The 24160-nt window shown below is 39.2% G+C and overlaps 3 protein-coding genes and 1 long non-coding RNA gene across 4 annotated transcripts in view; 2 read left to right on the forward strand and 2 right to left on the reverse strand.

The window, feature by feature from the left end:
• LOC145455163 (uncharacterized) overlaps positions 1-24160 on the forward strand; it is a 72179-nt gene that overhangs the window by 17642 nt on the left and 30377 nt on the right. The window lies entirely within an intron of this gene.
• On the forward strand, positions 1088-2585 carry LOC145456595 (uncharacterized). The gene is made up of 2 exons (XR_013920658.1): positions 1088-1330; positions 2273-2585. It is a non-coding gene; the product is annotated as an uncharacterized LOC145456595 (long non-coding RNA).
• Positions 5324-10579, reverse strand: LOC145455971 (uncharacterized). Its single transcript, XM_080333998.1, has 7 exons — positions 10329-10579; positions 9003-9107; positions 8529-8585; positions 8240-8467; positions 6794-6862; positions 6297-6337; positions 5324-5619 (listed from the first exon to the last, which is right to left on the reverse strand). The coding sequence occupies exons 1-7, from the start codon at positions 10467-10469 to the stop codon at positions 5550-5552; spliced, it is 711 nt and encodes a 236-aa protein (XP_080190124.1). The 5' UTR covers positions 10470-10579; the 3' UTR covers positions 5324-5549.
• On the reverse strand, positions 16428-21924 carry LOC145455972 (uncharacterized). Its single transcript, XM_080334000.1, has 4 exons — positions 21702-21924; positions 20744-20806; positions 20259-20296; positions 16428-17342 (listed from the first exon to the last, which is right to left on the reverse strand). The coding sequence occupies exons 1-4, from the start codon at positions 21903-21905 to the stop codon at positions 17225-17227; spliced, it is 423 nt and encodes a 140-aa protein (XP_080190126.1). The 5' UTR covers positions 21906-21924; the 3' UTR covers positions 16428-17224.

Below are 24160 nucleotides of genomic sequence, written 5' to 3' on the forward strand. Positions count from 1 at the left end.
ACGTTCACAATAAGAACAGTCATGTTCACAATAAGAACTACGTATCATGTTCACAATAAGAACAGTCGTTATATTCACAATAATGTAAGTCGCAGCACCAACATATTTCCCAGACACGATGTCCGAGTGACAACATAGTCCGAACACACCCCAGAGACACGATGTCCTAGTGTCAACGCAGTCCGAACACACCCCAGACATGATGTCCGAACACGCCCCAAACACGATTTCCGATTGACAACGCAGTCCGAACATACCCCAGACACGATGCCCGAATGGCAACATAGTTCGAACACACCCCACAGACATGATGTCCGAACACTCCCCACACACGATGCCCGATAAGTGCCAAAGCAGTCCGAACTCCGAACACATCCCTGACATGATGTCCGAACACGCCCCAAACTTGATTTCCGATTGCAAACACAGTCCAAACACACCCCAGACACGATGTCCGAAACCCCCCAGACACGATGTCCGAGTGCCAACGCAGTCCGAACACACCACAGACACGAGGTCCGAGTGGCAACATAGTCCGAACACACCCCAGACATGATGTCCGAACACGATTTCCGATTGGCAACGGCATGATGTTTGAGGTATGATCGGACTGTGTTGCCAGTTCACAATATGGTCAGTCATGTTTAAAATAAGAACAGTCTCACCATGGAAAACTGAATGGGATAGAACGGTAACTGCGTGGCCTGTCAATCATTTACGGTTGAATAACAATCAGTAGTGCCAGAATCTTTTGATTTTTTGCTGTTATTCTCCGGCTTACGTAACAGCGTACAACGGGTCAAGTAAGTGCTATTATCATTATCGTAAGTAACTTGTCTTGTCTAAATTACTTTGAATGTAATTATTGACAGTATCTGGCATGTGCCTTGATAACGTTATGCAGTGAATGGCTTGCAAACTCCTTCACACAGTAATGTCCAAGCACTGCAAACTCGGGCCTCTCGCGCTTTCCCTTCACTCAGTTTTTCTTTCAAATTATCAGGTGATTGCCAAAACAAAGGTCAACTTTCCGGCCCAGCTCTCGAAATAGCCGCCGGAGCGTTACTGCAGTGCTAACTGATTATGTCTCAGTCGAATTTGGCCCTATATTTAACCTCAATTCTAAAAAAGAGGACATTTGGTCGTCCTCCAAGGACACTTTCAAAAAAGAGGGCAAATCGTCTTAAAAGAGGATGCATGGTAACCCTACAATACAGAATGTTTGGTGATGACACTGGCACGAAGACGATATTTTTTCCAATGGACAGCATCTGTTGCAACCTGTGCTAATGTTGAACATCATTACTATAAACGTTGAAGGCTACTTTGGGTAAGTTTGATTTATGTAGATGTCTGAGATTATGGGATGGTATTTATCCAAGTTTTGAATCGGTCTGTGCTGACTTGTTATGAGGCTTTCTTGTGATCTGTATACAGGGCAATCAAACTAATTTTGAAATACTGTGTACTGTGTAGCTATAATTCTGATGCGGTTTGAAAAAAAAAACTGAGTACTTCTAATTCAAATTCTAGTCTAATTTGGAAAATTTGTATCGCTCTGATTCTGATATAATTTGGAAAAGCTGAAAATTTTCCTAGTTGTTCAGATCTGATGTAGTGGTGGTGTTAACATTTGTGTTACTCATGCCAAGAAACAGGGTTGTAACCCAGTCACAAGGTTCCGAGTTACAAGTCAATCTCACTTTTATAGTTTTGACTCGATTCATTTGAAATTCACCACCGAGTCAAATCCAAGTCACGGAGTGGACTGTCGAATGCGAGACATAGTGTTTTGACTCGATTCCGAGTCATTGTGTTGACTGTTCAGCTCCCAGTTAATGTCACGCGAAACCCACTTTTTACACAACTCCGCCCGGTGATATTGAATGCTTCGCATTTATAATATACTAATTTTCCTCACTTTCGACAGTTTCTGGTAGCATTTTCAAGTACCAGTAATGATAGACGAAATAATAATAGCATGATAACTTAATCATTCTTTGAAATTACAATGAAACGCCTATCTTTGCAGACCAAACTTCGAGTTATATGACTTGGTCAATGACTAGAGTAAAATAAGTCGAGTCATTTTCCGTTTTTCAGAAAATGACTCGAGTCACCAAAAAATGGCGACTCGAGTCTGACATTACAACTCTGCCAAGAACTAATGAAGGTTCACCTACCGACTGAAACCATTCCACCAGGCTGACATTATCTCATCACTTACTCTTGTCCCTACCTTGTTTGTGATCATCAGGATTTTATTTTTCAGATGTAGATGGAAATGTCCAATATCGACAACTCATAGCAGAACGCCACAGACCGTGCACTGATGGACGAGGATATTACTATGTCTGATATTGAAAAACCGGAAACTGTCACTGACACCCAACCCATTTGCTGGATATGGAGGGTCATGGCTATCTTTCATGTTAACCGTGTTTATACTTTGGTATCTGCGTCTTCATCTATCCAGCTGTGCCCCGGATAGCTGTGCAGAACTGGCAGGCATCTAGCAAGTTGTTGATTAATTGCCAAGATTCCTTTTAATTCGTCAATATACAATCCTGCACAATGCACATGAATATTTATAGCAGTTTATTTATTGAATAAATGAGAAATGAGAGGCTTACAAACATATAAATAGCAAGCAGTTAACAATATCTCGGATTTTAGTGTTCATATGACCACGGTATTCTATCATCCTTTTTGTGGTAGTGTTTGATGCTATCGTCATTGATCCATCGTAGCCTTCTATGTAATAATGCTCCCTAATGACCGTGCGATAACTGATAACAATCATTGGATGTGCAGGGAGATAGTCAATAGGGCAGATAGAATGTGTTAATCTAAAGAAAATACAAGAGAATGTTAGAAACTACAAAGTGTCAAGAGCATAATAAAAATCATTATGACGTTCAATAAGAACTAATTGCCGGTAGTGCAATGCAGATGCGCTAACAGTATAATACACACATGCAGGCTCGGCTCAGTCAAATAATAACTTACAGATCGTTATTGGATATGGATAGAAGTCGCTTAATAAGACTAATATACGTTTCTACATTCTTGATTGATTTTTTTAATCTAACGAAGGAGGTTGACGAGCTACTGCGCACATATATAGTCACCAGCTTTACTGGCCTTTTTTGATAACCAGCACGCCAAATTGAGAGGTGGGGTCGCGACCATAAAAAGTTTGGGAACCCCTGGTCTAGATGCTAGCGACATAATTAAACACTATCCTGTAATAATGGATCAAAAGTGATCGGAGTTGGTATAAGCTGGTCGGATAACCAATTACTATTCAATTTATGATGCAATGCAAACAGGTAGCATTGCAGCCTAAATACTACACATCGTACAGCACTATAGCATATTAGAAACTACAAAAGACCCTGGAGTCGATGTTCAACTTGACAGCGAAGTACAGTCATTATAACTACATGAAAATTAATTTAGACTGGTCACGATAACGATAATAATGACACTTACTTAACCCGATGCATGGCTGTCACGTAAGCCGTAGCATCACAGCAAACCACCAACACATTCTGGGTTGATCGATTGTTAGCTACTGATTGTTATTCAGCCGTAAATGATTGACAGGCCACGCAGTAACCGTTCTATCCCATTCAGTTTTCCATGGTCTCACGTTCACAATAAGAACAGTCATGTTCCCAATAAGAACAGTCTGATGTTAGTTATATATCATATTATATTATTATATGTTCACAATAGCGTCTGTCGCAGCACCAACATATCCAAGACAGTTGCAACCCGGACATCGTGTCTGGAGTGTGTTCGGACCATGTCTGGGCTGTTCGGACTGCTTTGGCACTTGAACATCGTGTCTGGTGAGTGTTCAGACATCATTTCTGGGGTGAGTTCGGCTGTGTTGCTACTCGGACATCGTGTCTGGGAAATGTTGGTGATGCGACTGACGTTATTGTGAATATAACGACTGTTCTTATTGTGAACGTGAGACTGTTCTTATTGTGAACATGATTGTTCTTATTGTGAACATGAGACTGTTCTTACTGTGAACATGACTGTTCTTATTGTGAACATGAGACTGTTCTTATTTTAAACATGACTGACCTTATTGTGAACTGGCAAGACAGTCCGATCATACCTCAGACGTCATGTCTGGGGTGTCTTCGGACTGCATTGACACTCGGACGTCGTGTATGGTGTGTGTTCGGACTGCGTTAGCACTCGGACATCGTGTCAGGGGGTGTTCGAGCATCGTGTCTGGGGGGTGTTCGGACTGTGTTTCCATTCGGAAATCGTGTTTGGGGCGTGTTCGGACTGCTTCGGCACTGGCTCTTTTTCTCTTGAGCTACTCTCTCGTTTCGCCAGACAGCATTGTTGCGTCCCAATGCCAATCTCCATAACAATGAAAAATTCGAGGCTGATTGTGGGAGTTCCAGGGTCACGAGGGGAATAAAATTTATATTTTCGTAATCAGTGCTTAGTCAGCTTTCGATTGATACCCGTTCTACCAAATTTAATGCTCGGCAAGCCGGTCAAATATGACCGTCAAATTGCCTGTAGCCAAATGGAAATTGTGACGTGAAACAATTTCACTGAGGCGTGAGATTTGCCTGAGTCGACACCATACAGGACACTATGCTCTCACTAATAAACGCATAATTGTACAGAACCCTTTGACGTCATGTCCGGCGGGATACATTTTCGTATAGTAGTTGGCGCGAATTTGTAGTTAGAGTAGAGCCGGGAAAGTTGGTTAGATTGTGTATTTATTGTAGCATTTTGATTTCAGTTTACCGTACGTACGTATTCGCATATGTAAGACATTGTGTCAGCTTATTAGAGATTCAAGAGAAGCAAAGAAGGTTGTGCTTTGTCTTTCATTACTGTACGCGTTGAACACTGCCGGAAAGAAACCCTGTGAGACCTTGCATAAAGTAAATTGCCTGGGATCGCAATATCGTGTCTGGGGGCAATGTTGGTGCTGCGACCGAAGTTATTGTGAATATAACGACCGTTCTTATTGTGAACACGAGACCGTTCCCATTGTGAACATGACTGTTCTTATTGTGACATGAGACTGTTCTTATTTTGAACAAAACTGTTCTTATTGTGAACATAATCGAACCAACCCTCCTCTGGTCATTGCCTATCCCACCTCGTATTTGGTGAAGCGGGCTTTCGCAGGGCCTTGACTCATAACAGAAGCAAACTTGATAAAGTGAGACGTGGAGATTCAAGATTGTTCTTATCAAAACTTAAGCCCAATATCACTAAGATCATGACAACACATCAACCCCACCCGTTCTTCCCATCACCAGACACCAGATTATGGAAAATACATATATTTCATAGTAAGGTAAACAGTGTGTAATGGTGCGAGCATATACCTCTGTATTATAAGGGTTCGCACGCAGAAAACGAAAGTGAACCGTTCGTTCGAACCATCCCCAAAGTTATTGATGCAATAGCGTTCAAGTCCAGACATTGGCGACAATAAAAGGACAACATTCGAAGAGATCGATGGCCTTTTGACACGGTAGTAATCGCAGTGATCACGTAGAAGTTACGGAAGAAACAGTGACCGGTTGGGTTTCCCATGCGTATCGATTTGTCACCGGCGGTCTGTTATATAGAAAGAATATTTCGCGTTCTTCTGTCATGATCAATGTTCTATGGACACTCGTCAGCTATGGGATTAGCAATTACGTTGCGTTCAGATTGATGAGCAGTAATTTCCTCCGGGCAAGCAAGCGTGACGACAGGTGTTGCGTATCTATCCGTAGGTTAGTAATCTATACTCCCATATCGCCCTGAGTGTTTCCGCCCCCTTTGAAATCCAAATCGCCCACAGGGGGACGCTGGCGACACGGTTAAGAATCACGATACACGGTACTGGTTTTGCGACGTCATTAGTCATTCTGCGTTGGCCGCAAAGATAGCCCACTTCATAAATTTTAGTAGTATGTCACTGGCGACCTTTTGAGAGCATCATTTGTCCATTACATTATTTGCAATTTGAAACATCGGCGTAATGGGTCATGGGGCTCTGATATATTCTTGGAAACTCGACTTTATAGTCTCTAAATTATTTGTTTGATCAAGTACTAGCTCAGTTCCTGGTTGTATCCAACTTTGCGTTACAATAGCCTAACAAATGTTCTAGCTCTGAAGTTATCCGATATACACTACACTGAACTCGTGGTGCAATCAGCTAGCTATTTCATATATGACGCTTTCAGTATGTTCAGATTACGGAATACCATGAAAATTGACAAATTCGATGTCAAATTGTCTCTTACCTAATTGTCTCACCATTCAATTCGTGCACGTCTTCGTACTCCTGTGTAAAAATAAAGTTATTGGTTGGTGTTCACTATTTCAATGTGTAACGCAGAATAATGGGAATATTCGTGAAGTATCATGTCTCATTTTAAGACGAGCTAATGGTTCACAGTTACTTGCACAATATTTAATTTTGTCTCTGATTGAGCAAGAATTGCCATTAGTAACAACAGCAATCTTAAAAGTACTCGATAAATAAATGGTAGATCTATTCACACTGACATTAACGGTGGGTCGTAAAGTGAGCACAACGATAATATAAGCTACAAGTAGGCTAAGATTGTGCTGGCATAGAGCTACTAGCTATCAACTCTTGTACATTTTAGATTGCTAAATAAAACGTAAAACGAGCATATATGGTAATAGAATATGCTATAATCATTAGCATATAATGATAATGGGGCCCATAATGAATCATATTTGTTACGAAACTTTCCATATAGCTTTCACGAACCTCCACTATCGTTAATGAAGAGCAGCAGCGGCATGATGTCGGAGAACATTTCAAAGCCTCCAAATGTTTCTGCAGCAGACAAAAACATTCACCATATAATTTCAGGTCAATCTATGCTAAGGACTACATGGCATCCCGACAAAACAACGAGTGTCATATAACGAGCAATTTGAAATAACGTTTTATTCGAAATAATGGCGTTAGGGTTAACTTAGGTTCTGGTTAAGGCAAGGTGGCCGACCCGTAGCGGACGGGCCACATGCAGCCCGTGAGAGGGCTTTGAGTGGCCCGCACGGTTATTTTCGAAATGAGTAATATTATCGAAAAATGAATTGCTCACATAATTTATTGTGAACTTGCGCGGTCAACCAAAACTTTGATGAATAAAGCAGCAACAGCTCCGACTCACAGGCGTCGGGCATGGGCGGCGGAAGGAGCCATACGATACCAAACCCAAATTTTCAAAGATATTTGTAAATTAAAATAACGTAGAGTATTGAGTGGCAGGTTGATTGAACTTGAGTTTTCTTTCGCGCGATTTTGTGCTTCTAGATTTCTTAACCCTACCGAAATATTAAAAGATACAGAATTGAGTCTAACTGTATTCGCAATTATGGGGAACGGAATATTCCCGGTGTCACTCGAGTCCGTTGAAATGCTAGAGTCTAGTGGTATACATATACCACGGGACCAGCATTTCGGCGCCAGCCATCTCGGAGTCAGGAAAATGATATATAAATGTCGGCAAACATATACGACTCCGCGAGTGAGTTCCCAGAAGTAGGGTTGCCATCTTTTGGAATCGGGAAAGGAGGACGCTTTTTACAAATCATAAAAGAAGTGAAAACAGCTAATTTAAAAATTTTGATTGGAAATCTTGTTGTGTTGACTAAAAAAAGTAATAATGTCCTCATGTCGACTCGACTCCCGGATATACTTTTTAACGATACTGCAGTGGTGTTGACTAAAAAATAAAAAATAAAGGTCCTTTTATCAGTCCTACTCCCGAACGCTCAAACGTCAGCATTACATATTTCACGTCATTTATGTCGTGTTTAGTTTACCCTGTCCGTTGGCCTATAGCCGTCGATGCTGTAAAGGAGGATGATGGCGCTGCGCTTTATGTGTAATTAGTTGGGTTACGGAAACTTCAATTTGTAAAATGCTAATAAATTATAATCGGTAAATGGACAAGCCAAACATTGAAAGATTCACACTAAACGATGTAAGGAGCGTGGCAGTATTTGTGAAGGGAGGGGACCGTGTCGATATGCCGCGAGAATATCGGAAATCGTGTCGAAGTAACCTTTCCTGCATTGTAGCATTATATTCGACTTTCTAAATCGAATATGTCACCTAAACCACGGCAAACATCTTTGTCAGTTTTTATGTTTGACTTGTCACAAATTTGCAAATAATTATAAAATTTAAACAATCCCAACTTACCTCTGCTTCTTCTTTTGGAGTGCAACATATCGAACAGCGCAGTCCGTACGCTACATATGAAGCGCACACCATGAATATAACAGACAACACTACATGGAAGGAAATGGTCACCCAGCCCACCAAAATGTTGTTTGGATTGATAGATCCCACTAAAAACACAAACGCCGGGCCTATAGCAGAAATATTTCCCAACGCAGAAAACAAGGAAAGCGCGAATACTCTTCCCGCCTGTAAAATTTGCGAATCAGTGATTGCTTTGCTGGCGGGGTTTCAATGCTATGTGACCTACCAGCCATCGCATCGGTTTGCATCCGATTGTAATCAGAAAAGTCGCGGATACTATTTCCTGAAAGAAACGATGCAGGTTTATGCTAACTCTTCCATACATGAATTAATAGTGATTTCACATATGCAGGAATGATTATACTCAGTCAGTATATTAACGTATACTATTTGGTTATTTATACAGAACTTTGTCCTGTGGTTAGAGCGGTGCTTGGAATGCTTGAAATGCTCGGAATATACCTTATGCTCCCTTCTATGAACTGTTGTAAATTGTTATGTAAGATTTCGGCCGCAGAGAATAGAGAATATAGCTATTTTCGCAATCGAATATTGGATATTTAGCAATACCAATTTCATTTGGCAGACTCGTTACTCGCGTTAAATAACACTCAAGCGATATTGGGAAAGATAAATATCCCTATGAGAAATATATATTTCTACATACCCTGGTAGAGTAGGACAGTGGAATGAAACTCACCGCTATTGACGCCACGGCCACAATGCCACTCAGAAGATTCTGAGTTATCAACCCAACAATTATCCAGCAAATGATTACCAGCAACCGCAATAATATAATGGCTATCTGAAAAAGAATTCATCAGTGTTTTGAGTGGCAATATCTCAGTATTTCAGCTGTTGTTGATATTCGATAAAGCTAACAAGACAGTTAGCGCATACGTATGTCCTCAGCATAAAGCAAACTACAGTATGGACACTGGACAGTTCAGCACTATTACGCTGCATATGGCCATTGCGCTCCCCAAATATAATTCAAGCAGAAGAAAATAAATCAATGAGCGCTATATATAATCCCATACATTATATCCCGGAGCAAGTTTTTCATAATATTCAGTTCACTTTTACACCCAGCGGACGCATCTCAATTTTAATTGTCTCCCCTTTGATACACTGTTCAGTGTCAGTTTATTAAGTTTTCATCATTTCAAAACAGCACAAGACTGGGATACAATGAAAAGTTAGGAAGGTGTCAAAACGAATTGGAGCAGTATTTGAAAGGAAAGGAAAGGACGTAGTTTATTTTTGTCCTTGATGTTTTTTGATGTTTATACACCGACTCATGATACAAATACACACGATCTGCGCCACACACCCATCTGGGCCAAGGACTAGGCGATGTAAAGAAGAGTCAGCATGCACTGCACATAGGTTATTTTTGAAGCATGTTATATTCCATGTATATTACTATTTCCAACCGGAGGGGCGTGGTTGATTAATAGACTTACCGGTACCAGATCTTTTCATTGTATTTTGGTATTTTCTAATCTGATAAAAGTAGAATGAATGTATGCATAATGCATATCCTGCATATTCTGTTTTCACAAACGGTTGGTTCTCTCATTCATTCGTCTGATTATACTGATCTAGGGTTGCATTTAAAACAAAAATCAATTTAAAACAAACATGTTTAAACAAGGCCCTAATTTAAAACATGTTTTGTATTGCATTTATTTTTAAAGCAATGACGTCACGAACATTCAATTGTGACGTTTTAGTGCAATGACATTGATAATTGAAAATATGGGGTAAATATAGCTCCTTTGACGAAATATCTGTACTGTTGATGTTGTACCGACTGTTTTTAGGGTTCCAACCATCTCATATCGATATACGTCGGCTATATCGGGTGATAATTGTCCGTAGGCTCATACAACATGTTTTTTGGAAAGTATTTACAAAATTATGGCATAATTTTACAACTTGAAAAAACACATTTTTTTTAAAAAAGACCTTTTTTTAAAACACTGTTTAAAACACCGTTTGTTTTAAATGCAACCTTACTTACCCCACTGCCGAAAAATATTTTTCTTTTCTTCTCCAAATAATTTCCAACTCTAATTTCTTCTTTGAGGAAATCTAGTGTTCCCAAGGGCAGCGCCTCCAGTAAAGCGTCAGACAGCATCCTTTCGCCGGGGTAGTCAGACATAACTTTCTCGTATTCTTTTTCGTTTGTATGCAAAAAGCTTTAAATGGATGAAAGAACGGTTGAAAAATTATATTGTGTGCAAATTGAATACCAAATACATATCCGCTAGATCCTGAAAACCGAATAGGCATTGAAAGCGCTTAGTACGTCCCCCTTGGAGATTATATTTCACCAGCAGCTGTTTTTGCTAACTCTTTATAGGCGATTACACAATGCTTCGAAAAATGATTCGGAGCAGTGCAAAACCTCAAATATTACCGCGGAGATTCGAGAAGTAAAGGTTTTGTAACAATTGGGCCAATTTGCAGTATCAAGATGCAACGAAAGGAATGGGCCACCAATATATTTCAGCACTTGGTATAATTTTTCGAATGCCATCACAAATAAACTCCGATAACTCTAGGATTCTACCGCTAATAAGCCGTTACTTCGAGGTAGCCTACTCAACTATAGATATACTCTTATCAGTAGTGGGTGAAAACACTCAAAACCCTCTCTGATCAGGAGCTGTGGGCTTTTGAATCCCGATGCGAACTGAACATATTACTTATATATCTATAAGTATTTGTAAACTTTACGGCAGTACGTATAATGAAAGAATCAAGTTTCAAGTTGTGATGATGAAATACAAATACGCTTAGTTTGTAACGCTAGGTCGACAAATATAAATTAATCAACATGGGAATCTTGTAGGCCGTAGGCCTGCGCATTCTGTGTATACAAAGCAAGTGATTTTTATAACACGATTACCTTGTCAATAACGTGGGACATTCTAAAACACCTTAACGAGATGAAGTTTCCCGATCCCTCCTTTGGGAAAAGTGTTAGTCGCCCGAACTGCTCAGGGTACGCCCCACGTTTGAGCTGATAACACTCAAAATATGGCGCAAAAGACGAATACCAATTACCACGTAGTAATTGTCCTTTTCGTGTGACCGTGACGCGAGAGTTACCATACGTCTTCCTTTAGGATCTGTCCTCCTTTTTCAAGAAATCGACAGCCAGGCGATTGTACAGGGACAACTAAAAACCTCAATAAATGACTCGAAAACTCGATTTCGACGGCAATGACGGCAAGGTCGACTAAAAAAAGGTCAACCATAACCGAATCGGATCTTTCTGGAGTCGAATTGGAAAAATGACCTTGTCGTATATTTCCCGTAGGAATTTGTAAATTACCCGTTCTCTAGTCCGCTATTATAACTTATGTAACTTGTAAAAAGTGTCCTCTTCTCCAAATCTCTAAATATGGTAACCCTACGTGACGCAGCCTTGAACACCTAAATAATTCTAGTTGTCGAATTAGATTAATTAGAACGAAATGCCGTTGATCTATTTATAATGTAATTTATGAAATGTTTCCTTGCTCTAATTCTAATTCTAAATTATGGTTTCCTGAATATGCTACAGGAGAATTGTATAGTGTGAAACGAGCCAAGCTTGCTGTACAGACATTCGCCATCTTCATGTTTATAAGAAAGTACTAAACTTGGTTCAATTTCCAAGTTTTCGCAAATTCGATAATTTCAATTCCAATTTAATTAGGAAAATACTGTGTAGTTATAATTTTAATTATCATCAAATTCGAAAAAACTGTACAGCTATAATTCTAATTTTAGTTGAATCTTAATAAACTGTGTGGCTTTAGCTTCGATTCTAATCTAATTTGAGAACGCCGAAGATTTTTCAGTTGTCCAACTCAGTCGTGACGTGATAATAATCTTCAGTGATAGCGACGTCACGTTAAAACACAAGGTCCGATCGAGGTGCACGAACTTACAGATTTGCACAAATAATTAATATCGCTGAAGACGTGCGTATAGGATACAGCGAAGAAAAGCATAACATATTCTCTTTCTCGCAGGCTACAAATATAAAGTCGCGGATACCTTTTGACATAGACGGCGGTAATCTATGGTATTTTGATGGAAAACTGTTTAGCGAGTGATTAGTTTAGGTGTAGGATTCCCTGGAGTTTTATCTAGCGTGGGCTATATTTTCTGTCGACTGCAAGGGCGTCAAATGAATGAAATTAAATATGCACAGCAAGTGGCCGCATTAGGAAACAGACACAAGACGTATACAGCTCTTGGTGTCTTACTTGCCATATGCGCAACTACACGGCCAATGTTTGTTGACTGGTTGGATATGGTTGGCAATCATAAGGAAAAAGTTTTTACCCAGTGATGGTAATCAATACGAATGGGATTTGGCAAATAGACATAACATGGATGTAGTGCACAGACTCCTGCCAAACTCGAACAACACTTCATATGACGTGCAGAAAAATCGGTCGTTGCCACCATCAGAATAACCGCGGTATTCCCAGCCGGTGCTACTGGCGTCAATCTTAAGGCAAATGTTTGCTAATTATATTATGAGAGTGGCTCAATACTAAGAGTCTCGCCAGTACGCAACTGTGGGCTAATCAGTTGTGTTTGTATTTAGTCGCTATAGGAAGGGGAAATACGAAACAATATTTTTGTAGGTCCTTTTATGGCAAAAAAGATCGCTTTCAGGCAGGTGGAATAGGAATATGTTTATCAAGAATGTCGAGAAGAGAAGTCAAGTTGTTATTTTAATATACTGCGGTGAACGTTCATTTGTTCTGAGAATGCGCAATAGTGTTACAAGAAAAGTAGTTTGCTCATTATGCGCCTATTGAGATTTTTCCTATTCCTTAGTTTATTTGGTTCAGCTTCTCTTCTGTAGGCATGACTCTTACCATTATGTGGATGCATTTGATCAACATGGACATTAAAGTTGTTCAAAATAACTTTTTCCTGGATTCCGGGGATTCATTGATTAAATTGTTAGGTCGCCTACAAAAAAGCCTGCGCGCCAAATTTGGCTCAATTCCAATCAGCAGAAGCCGCCGCAGTGCCAATTGAAACTTTTGAATTTATTAAAAATATATTTTTTTCAGATTTCACTGTCAACCACACAAAATTGTTAAGTTGTCTACAAAAACAATGCAAATAAAATTTGACGCAATTCCAACCCGTACAAGCGAGGTTATTTGAGTTTTTCATCAATAATTCTGGGGCTATATCCACCATCAATACTATTTTTGCAAATCCAAAATTTTCAGCTGCAATAATTTCGCTCTACTTGTGAGAAGTGAGCGAAAATTGTTATGCATCGTTCTTTTAGGCCAATAACTATCATGGGATTGACAATGAAATTGTAAAAAGAAATTTTCAAAAATAAATTCAAAGATTTAAATTGGCTGTTTGTACTGGTTGGAATTGAGCCAAATTTGGTGTGCAGCGTTTTTATAGGCAACCTAACTCAGTGGTTCTTAACCTTTTTCATACCGTTACCCCCAAGAAGAAAATGACAGGATGCAATTACCCCTTTACAAAAAATAACAAATTACAGCTTGCACTCAAAGTGACGTCATAATGTACACTGAAATGCCTGTTAAGAATATCAAATCAATGGGAAGGCTGATGCTGTTTTTGTGTTATCCAGTAGTCACATCTAGGAAAAGGGGAGGATATTAGATAGCATCTCATGCAATTGTCCATCACAAACTTACTTCGTTTTGATGGATACCATTGAAGGAAATTCATTCAGAAAGTTCAACGCTATTATGACGAAAAATGGTTATTCATTTTGAAGGTGAACCCAAAAGGTTCCAACATATTCCCCTATTTTCTTGGAAGGCATTTCGATGATGTCAGACATAATTTTTCTGACTTGACTAGACCACTACACTTTTCAATACTCACACCTATATTTTTACGATATTGTTACTGCATTATAGGCGTAAAGCTGGACTGTGACGGCCCTTGTTGTCTTTCAATTTGCCAGCATATGTAACAATATATGATCCTCACTACTGCAAAATAAATTGGACTTACCTAGCATTATACTAAACTACATTCGACCCTGTTATTCATAATCACTATTGATTCTGGTTACTATGATATCAGAGCAGGCATGGCATGTTGAGTGAAACAAAATATATAGCCTACAAGCTCGCAAAAATATATGTTAGCCTACATTAATATTTACGTTATAAGTGCAGCGTCATAAGTTTATAAGAAATGTCACTTCGAATTACCCCCCGAAAATTGGCAAATTACCCCTTTGGGGGTAATTACCCCCAGGTTACGAATCACTGACCTAACTAAAGTGAATCCCCAGAAACCGAAAAAAAGTTATTTTTGAACAACCGTAATGGACATGTATTTTCTTTATGGGAATGATCGTACACCATGAGCATGTAACAGCATTGATTAATGGGGGTAATACCGTGGCGGCTCACCAATTGCATTTCATACATCATTCGATACGAAAATTTAGTATCCGCTGTGTAGAACTGCAAACGGATCTCATTCTTGTATCGAACCAATGCGCAGGAACAGAGTAGCGGGGCCTACGAGAGTAGCGTAGGCCCCGAGAGTAGGCTAAACAAACAATATTTAAAGATGAAGTCCAATGAAATAAAAATATAGATTTCAGAAATATCACGAATTCTATGTTGTGATAAACGGAGAAGCTTTGTGAGCAGAAGATGACTGAAAATGGTCCATGTCGCGAAGGTCGTATCGAAGTCCCTTAATAAGCATTCCCGCCATTTGTGGGAACGGGTGCGGAGCAATAGTCCGCTGACATGACTGGTTATTAGAATGTATGCTCGTTTGTCTATCGAGCGCACGGACGTCTATCGAGCGCCTCACATGCCTTCCCTGACCGCACGTCCCTGGATCAGTCTGTGTCGGATATGCGACAAACATTGTTTTCTTACACGTGATTTGAAACTTTTACTGATGGGATTCTGGAAATGAATAATGTCCAGAAATTTGTCTGGCGGCCCGCTATTTGGGCAGCTCTATTTCATGACTTCAACCTTACTATTTCATTGTTTTTTATCGTCGCTTCATAATATCGATTTTCTCGCCTTGCGAACGTAAAAAACACACTGATGGCCACAATGTTAGATGTGAATTACGGAAATAGAGCCTATTATTGTGGCCGTCAAAAACGCCTAAATATGCCTCATAATCAGGGATCCCTGCTCATCCAGACTAGTCTAGATATCCCTGCTCATAATATATCGGATTTCTAACAAAAGTGCTAATAATAGTTATCGTCTCGATATGCCACTGTCTTGTTAGGTAGCTATGTAAATGGGAGATAATTCACAGTAATGTGGATGCTTATCGATATCAATTATGCACGGAATCAATGTATATGATTGTTTGGTTCTTTTTTATCAATATTTGCAACATTTAACACTACACCGCGAAATTGCGATACAATATAAGAAGAATTTGCTTAAATTCTATCACGTTCATCGCCTATTCTGCAGAAAGTGCGAAGAATATAGAGATAGAAAGAGTCTTTATTTTCATCTAACCCAAGTATCAAACATAACGCGACAATGATGATACAAATGAAAACCACAAACACACAGTATATTCGGTATCGGGTATAGTAATAGTAGACATGTGCACAGTAGGGCTCTTCAAAAATGACTTTTTTTCTCAAATCGTACTGGCTACTTGATAAAATTGTTCGTTACCTAATTTAAGCCTACACACACAATTTGGTTCAATTCCAGCCAGTAACCGCTTTGCTACAGGAGTAGAAAGTTTCTATTTATTATGTAAAAATAAATAATGAAAAATTTGAAAATTTTCTGTTCACCCCATGAAAGTGTTAGGCTGTCTATAGAAACGATGCTCACCAAATTTGGTTCAATTCCAACCAGTGGAAGCGGAGTTATTGCCGTCGAAAAATTTTGGTTTGAATAAAATAGTTCAAATTGTTTATTATTTATTTTTGTATAATAAATAGAAACTTTCTTCTCCCGTAGCAAAGCGGTTACTGGCTGGAATTGAACCAAATTTTGTGTGTAGGCTTAAATTAGGTAACCGAACAATTTTATCAAGTAGCCATGCAGTACGATTTGAGAAAAAAAGTCATTTTTGAAGAGCCCTAGTGCACAGCTGTCTCAACATGACCCGGTTTTAAAAATGTTAATCATAAATTGAATAATAGAAATTATATGTAAGTTATTGCAGCATATGCACATAAGATTGCAATACACTTGAAAGAAAATATTTAAATAAAACAGGTATGTACGTACGAGGAATGAGAATACGCGACATAAGTCAATACAATCGCGACAGTTAAGCCACAACGGTCGTAAATCGAACTGATTTAAGGCCATTTTTCTACGGCTAATAAATCGTAGTGATCACGTTGAAGTTACCGAAGAGAAAGCGGCTGGTAGTTTGTGAGTTTCCCATGCGTGTTGAGGGCTGGGCGAATTCGAGTGCTTGAATGACGATTCCGAATCAAGTATTATTTTTCGAGTCGAGTCGAATTTTCTAACATTATTGATTGTGTTGCCATTGGTATTGTGGAAATATCAAATATATCCCATCACAAAGATGATACATGCGCGATATCGTAATAGAAAACGCCTATATGAGACAACACAGCATTTGACTACACCTAACGATAACACCTAACTAACACCTTTTCAGGTGTTTAGTTTTTCTACACGAAACGCGTTTTCGTTAGCGTTGTCACCACATTAAAGATATTTTTTCGACTATACATCTATTTCATTGCACTTGCGACAATGACTTGTGTTGATCACGATATGGAAAATGCTATTTCCAGCAACGTGAGCAGTATCTTTACACTACATGTTTCAAGAATTCCATGGTGGTAAAAAAAAGTATAGAAACTATAAATCTATAGTTGATAATGCAATTCGTTGTGGAAAAGAGCGTTCAGTACTCAAAAAAATCGTCTCTCACTACTCGACTCGAATCATAACAATTTATACTCGACTCGGATTCCAGAACTCGAATCATTGTGGTCTGTCCTCGTCGATTTGTCGCCGGCAGTCTGTAATAAAGAAATATTCATAGACCAAGCGTATTTCCCGTTCTTCTGCCGGGAGGAATATGTGAACAAAGGATATAAAATATTCCTCGTATATATTGACTCCAACTCAACGACCTTACATCTTAACTCCAGGGCAGTGGTTCTCAAACTGGGGGCGTGGAAGCCTCTGAAGGGGGGGGGGGGTGAAGCCGCCTGAGAGAAATGATGCATCTTAAACTCGAAATGAATTTAATTTATTTGACAACAACAAAAATCCTAATTAGATTACAGTTTTGAATGTCATATAGTTGCGTAGTACCATTCATACCCGACATGCTGATGTTACATTGTTACTGATACCAGACCCGTACCAATCAGCAATGCACCTGGATTAGTAAAAACTATGGTGAATGACTGTAGCAGTTATGATGATTTCATGGTTCATCTGTCAATCTTCTGTGCAGTGTGTAGAGTGCGTATAGAAAGGTTATGGCTACAGTCTGGTACGGTTGAGCTAAGCTCAAGTGGGCCAATAGACGGGATTAGACACCGAAATCGTTAAAATATCTACATGCTACGTGCTGCCATTTCACATGATTATTGTTAACAAAGTAATAAACAGTAAATTTGATACTTGCTGATATATTGATCTGTGTTTACGCCGAATTTCTTATTTGACACGTCTCTCAACCTTCCATCCTACCAAACTATGCGCTGGGATTGCAAACATTCTAATTGCTGGTATTCATATATTTTGATACGACGCTTAAAGGGGGAGGGGCGAAATTTTTCACTATCATTATTGGGGCGTGTCTAAAATTTGAGAACGACTGCTCTAGGGAATTGCGTGAAGAGATGAACTTGATGATTCTGATTTTGTGAAGCCACGAGCCATGCTGGGACACAGAAATACTTCTTGAAATTTTGTTGGACTGTCACTTGATTACAGAGGTGGTCAATGTAGTCAAGAAAGCTACTCAAGTAGAAGTAGAAGTAGTGACGAAAAAATCTACTCAAGTACGAGTAGAAGTACTTCTTCCATAAGCCACCTAAAACTACTTGAAGTAGAAGTACAATTGACTGACTTTAAATCTACTCAAGTAAGTAAGTAGTTTTGAAAACAGTCTTAATTCGTTCGCGTGGACTGCCAAAAGTTGCAAATTGAGCTATGCGGAAGGTGCAGAGAGCTGGATTCTTATTGATGCATCCCAGGAGGTATCAATTTTCGACAGAATAAGCATTCTATCACATCAGGGGATGCAGATTATTGTATTAATATGAAAATGCGATACTAACCCTTTGTTTACTAGAAGACCCCGTTATAGAAGATATCATGGCATGGCGTCCTACCCCATATTATAAAACCCCAATTTTAGGCGAAGTGCAATACGGAGAAGTTGTATCGGATACGGTTTCAACACTTTGCGCGATTACTATACTTTAATAACAAATGGTGTGGATCGTAAAATTTTTATTTAGTGTAGCTTTATTTTCGGAAAATAGAGGCATTAATACACTTGCTTTTATGCTTCGACATGTACGTCCTGCATACAAAAGAACTGAAAGTAATCAGAACTCAAAGTATGATACTGGGAATTGAAAATGAAATACAAATACCACTTCTAAAAAGCGGAAAATATATTTCATGTCTTTTGTCCATAAAGCTTCAAAGGTGATCTGCTACAACAGGTGTAACGTTCAAAAAAGCCGGATTTTCCAGATTAGCAGGACACGTCATGGGCTGCTAGATTACGATGTGATAGGTAATTGCTAGATTGCGAAACGGTAGTTTCAAACGATATGATGGGCCATATTTACTGTGATGAAATATTTGATATGGGCGACAATGCAGTGTGAGCGGAACCAAGCAACCTAAATTATATTCGCCGATACTTTCGTGAAGACATATTTGTCACTCCATAACTACTGTGCGCGAAGCGCAACGAAATTTCTGGGCTTTACTTGAATTTTATGAATATTAAATGTTGGTACTCCGTGAGAACAGCCCCGAAATTCCCAGGCTATCTTACGTATTGGAGGATTAAAATTACTTCTACTTGACAAACTGAAAATAGCGAAAATTAAGTAAGTAGATCACAAAATATTATGAAGTAGAAGTAGAGAAAATCAGATCTACTCGAGTAAGTACCAGAAGTAGAGAAAAACTACTTGAGTACTTCCAAAAAGTAGAAGTACTTCGTTAATGACCGCCTCTGCTTGATTAATATTTATTTATATATCCCACAGCTTCTACGTGTACTTGAAGTAGTTTTGGAATGTTTGGAAAATCTTTAAAATCTCTCATTTACTTGAAAATTAGTAGAAATTGGAGGCATTGCCTCTACTTGTACTTGAGTATCATCAACGACTATACTTTCTCATGCACAACTATTTGCCTTCATTTCAGTCAGAGAGCCAAGCTATTAGCAGGATCATCCAGCAAGTATAGCATATTGGAATCTATGTATACTGTAAGCGTGAAGATACATACATTGTTTTCTCGTGGATAATGTGTACAGTTTGTGCATATCACTTCCTATTGATTGAATCAGATTTGTGGATCTTCTTGAGTTTGATCGGCGAAATGGTTGATGAGGGCACCGATACATTCTCGGAAAAGGCTCTAAATCCTTTTTTAAAATAGTAGAGTATAGGTCAGCACCAGCTAGTGTAAATTTTGCAAAAGCAATAAACTAACTAATGTTCTAGTTTCGATGCCATCAATTAAAAGAAGTTGATTTCAGATGCTCTGTCCGTATGTAACCAACTCCAGGTATTTAGCAAACGACTTAAAACTTCACTGAAGATCATTTGATGAATCCCGCATATGACCCGTGGTACAATCAGCGAGTCTTTTCAGTTTCAGGTTTAGTTAGCATATAGGGCCTACGTATTTGACCAAGGAAGTCACCAATTCGATGTAAAATAGTAACTAACCTCGTTTCATCATTGAATTCTTGCAGGTCATCGTACTCCTGTATAAAATTAAGGTTATTGGCTGGTGTTCACTATATATTTCAATATATCGTGGAAGTATAGATATAGACATGATGTATTATGTTATATTTTGAGACCAACTTTGTTTTGCTTTTACGTGCACTTGCACAATCTATAATTTTGGCTGTCACTTTATTTGTAGCATTTGTTGTAACGATAATCGAACAAGTATAGTTGATTAGTAAACGGTAAATGTGAACTACATCCACACTTACATCAACTCTGAATCGTGAAGTGTTTGCGACGAGTCTATAAGCTACGAGTATACCTGACAAGAGATGGAACTATACCAGCTAACAAGATACGTTTTCAGAATGCCAAATAAAACAAACGTAAAACTGAAGAATCCACGGGCATAGGCTATATGCATTTTTAGAGTTCAATGGGAAACGTTCCCCGAATGTATATCTTTCACGAACCTCCACTATCGTTAAGGAAGAGCAACAGCAACATGTTGTTGGATAACATTTTAAGGCGTCCAAATGTTTCTGCAAAATACAAAAACAATCACGTTATAATTTCAGCTCGACAGATGCTAAGGATTACACCATAGAGGTGCAGTGGCTGGTGACGGATATAGACACAAGACATGGTAGTGTGGCAAGGAAAACACAGCGTATTCTAACATGATAATATGACTTCACGGTGGTCACGCGACAGCAGTCCCCGAAGAGAGCAATGATTTTCAACCGATGTGCCGTGAGAGGTTCGCAGGTCTGTTGGAGCGTAGGTCGATTTGTTTGTTTCAGTCATTTTTAATTCAGACAATAATTAATTAGATCAAATTAAAAAGAACTGTCGTCCTAAAAGTCGGTATCAAGAGTCAAGTTTACGGTTCAGAATCCTATATTTGCAGGGTGAAAACATGGCATGAACCGATCACAATGGCACATACTCACACCGCTTGCTTTAACCGAGTGATGGAAGAGTATAACACCACCAGTCTACAATCAGCAAGTGAGTAGACCTAACCTTTCAATTGCAATATGCTCTGCAATTCTGTAAGGTCTGCAGCGTCTCTGATGATTGCTAGCCCATAGATCAGTGAGGGATTTGCATTTCGTATTCGTGTATTGTTCGTGTCCGACTGTCGGTGTTTATCTATATATTACTAGCCTATACCACAGGTTAGTAATCTATAGTTTATCGTGGAAAGTTTGTTACAGGTCCGAGAGGTTTACCGAGATACTTCTTATGTAATCTCTTTCCTAAATATAGGAGTCTGGCAATCTCCTCTGGAACAAAAGGGTGACGGTTTATATTCGACTTTCTGAACGAATATGTCGCGTGTGGCCTAACCTATGGCGATAATCTCTGTCTATTGCAATGTATGTTATAAATACGGAAATATTGTAAAATATTAACATTTTATCCACAACCTACCTCTGCTTCTTCTTTCGGCGTGCAACATATCGAACAGCGCAGTCCGTACCCTGCGTATGAAGCGCACACTATGAATATAACAAACAGCACTACGTGGATGGAAATGGTCAACGAGCCCACCAAAGCGATGGTTAGATCAGGAGATTTCACCAATAACAGGAACACCGGTACTATAGAAGATATATTTCCCAATGAAGAAAGCATTGAAAGTGCGAATACTCTTCCCGCCTGTAAAACTTGAGAATCAGTAATTGCTTTGCGGATGGGCTTTGAAATCGATTTGACGTACCAGCCACCGCATTGGTTTGCAACCGAGTGTAATGAGATAACTAGCGGTTACAATTTCCTGAAATAAAAATACGAACCAGTTTAATGCCTACGCAGATCTATTTGCATTGATAGTGGCCCAAAAAAGTTGCAGCAATGAATATATTGTCCTATATATTATTTGTAGACGTAATACTGGCGGATTGTTGAATCGATGCTCGCTTAGAATTCCTTATACTCAGTTACTCACTCATATGAGCCGTTTCGGCTACAGAAAGTAGAGAATATATCCCTTTAACAATCGAATATTGATTATTATATTCAAGCAATACCAATTTGATTTGATAGAACCATGAATCGTGTTATTATGACACCCAATCGGTATTAGGGAGGATAAATATCCCTATGAAAGCATACTTTTTCAGTCGAATTCGACTCACCGCTATTGACGCCACGGCCATGATGCCGGTCAAAATATTGTCAATTACCAACCCAACAAACGTCCAGCAGAGGAGTACCAACAACCGCAATGGTATAATGGACACCTGAAAAGGAATTAAGCGGCGTTTTGAGTTACAATGGCGTTTCGAATGGTAATACAACTGCATTGTTTCAGCCTTATATATTGTGCGTGCGCGGCTCTTGACGCCATTCTATCTCTATATCAGAGGTCTCAAACTCAAATGTGCTCGCGGGCCAGTTTTCCAGTTTTGACGACGCCGCGGGCCGCAGCATTTATAGGGGCATTCTAATGTCTTTCCAAGTAGGTCTTATTTGGTGGGAATGAATTGTCCTATTGAAAGTGAGCCGATGCAGCAGACTGACAGTAAACACTCATCGTGGAAATGTGATTTACTTTTGTATCAATTTAGGCCTGCCACGAGAAGAATCATCACATTTATAACTATTTGAATAAAATTGTTGTTGTAGACTTGATATATATTAATTATAAGATATAGACACCATATGGGTGGGAAAATGTATGATGCCATCATAAAAGCTATCGGGTTATAATTTTTCAGCTACTATGAATATTTTGAATTTAACAGATTGATAATAGAGACTAATCTGATATCAAAACATTTTCAGTTGAGCATTGTAATGCCAATCCAGGATTCGGGTATACTTCTGATAAGTAGGCTATTATTCTCATGGCCAAGTATCTTCAAATATAGGAGCAGACAAAAATATAAATATAATATAAATATGTTAATGAATGTGTCCTAGTGATTGAAATGTCGGAACGCCGAATGGCCCATTGCTATTACATCGTTGGAGCGTACCACTACGGTACTCGGCACCTTTGAGTGGCCTTAATAACATGGTTTACCGACCAAAGATGTAACAACAGATTGCCAATGGTAGCCATAACTACTTGCTTAGTTAGCGAAATACCAGCAAGGTGCGACCTTCTGATCTATTACTATTCCCCTGATACGCGATTAGTTTGTCGCGTCCATGGTTCAAACAAATTCACGACATTCCGAGTCACTCCAAGTCCACTCGAGTCATTTTCATTTTGCCATCGAGTTAGCCCGAGTCTGAGTAATTCTAAGAAAGGTCGCGTCCAAGTCCAACTCACAAATTTCAGTCACGAATCGTCTAAGGGTCAGGTTTTGTCATCATGAATTGAAAATGTGGCGAAATAGTGAATCTTCCACTGCATGGTAGCGTTTGCAATTGATGTGAAAGTGAAGTTTGATGAATAATTTAAGGCTTTCGGGGAAATTAAGAGGGAATTTTTACTCTACAACCTGAAAAGATATGTGACACTTATATATTGTCAAATTAAGAAAAATCTAAAATGTCGTCGCGGGCCGCGTATTTGAGGCCTCTGCTCTATATTTATAACTGCATTTTCACGAGTACCACAATAGTAATAGCATATTATATGTCTTCAAGATAAAACTGCAGTCTGAAATTGGAATACTACTCTACGAGCGCTATATTACCCAGCACATTCTTATTTTTTAGAGTGGCATTTCGCACCAGTAAAGGCAGTGTCGGGCAACTTCTCCAGTCGGCGTGCCGGATATGGGAAAATGAAGTAGTTGGCGAGCCGGACTCCTGAATCGATAGATTAATCGCTTATTTATCCACATATACAAGGAATAAATCGTATTCAATCTAAACTTAAAGTTTAAAGCATATAGACCAGGGGTGGCCAACCTTTTCGGCCAAAGGGCCACATG

The sequence above is a fragment of the Botryllus schlosseri genome, chromosome 14 (assembly GCF_051294905.1).
Source record: "Botryllus schlosseri isolate E-star chromosome 14, Bs_hap1, whole genome shotgun sequence".
NCBI lineage: Eukaryota > Metazoa > Chordata > Ascidiacea > Stolidobranchia > Styelidae > Botryllus > Botryllus schlosseri.

Excerpts from the sequence above, each read along its gene's own strand:
- LOC145455971 (XM_080333998.1), bottom strand. The coding sequence starts at position 10,469 with ATGTCTGACTACCCCGGCGAAAGGATGCTGTCTGACGCTTTACTGGAG. Across the intron at positions 6,863-8,239 it reads CTCCAAAAGAAGAAGCAGAG|AAACATTTGGAGGCTTTGAA; the intron begins GTAAGTTGGGAT and ends TGTCTGCTGCAG. Across the intron at positions 6,338-6,793 it reads CTTCATTAACGATAGTGGAG|GAGTACGAAGACGTGCACGA; the intron begins GTTCGTGAAAGC and ends ATTTTTACACAG.
- LOC145455972 (XM_080334000.1), bottom strand. The coding sequence starts at position 21,905 with ATGCTTTCTTCATTGGGAAATATATCTTCTATAGTACCGGTGTTCCTG. Across the intron at positions 20,807-21,701 it reads CGCCGAAAGAAGAAGCAGAG|AAACATTTGGACGCCTTAAA; the intron begins GTAGGTTGTGGA and ends TGTATTTTGCAG. Across the intron at positions 20,297-20,743 it reads GTTGCTCTTCCTTAACGATA|GAGTACGATGACCTGCAAGA; the intron begins GTGGAGGTTCGT and ends AATTTTATACAG.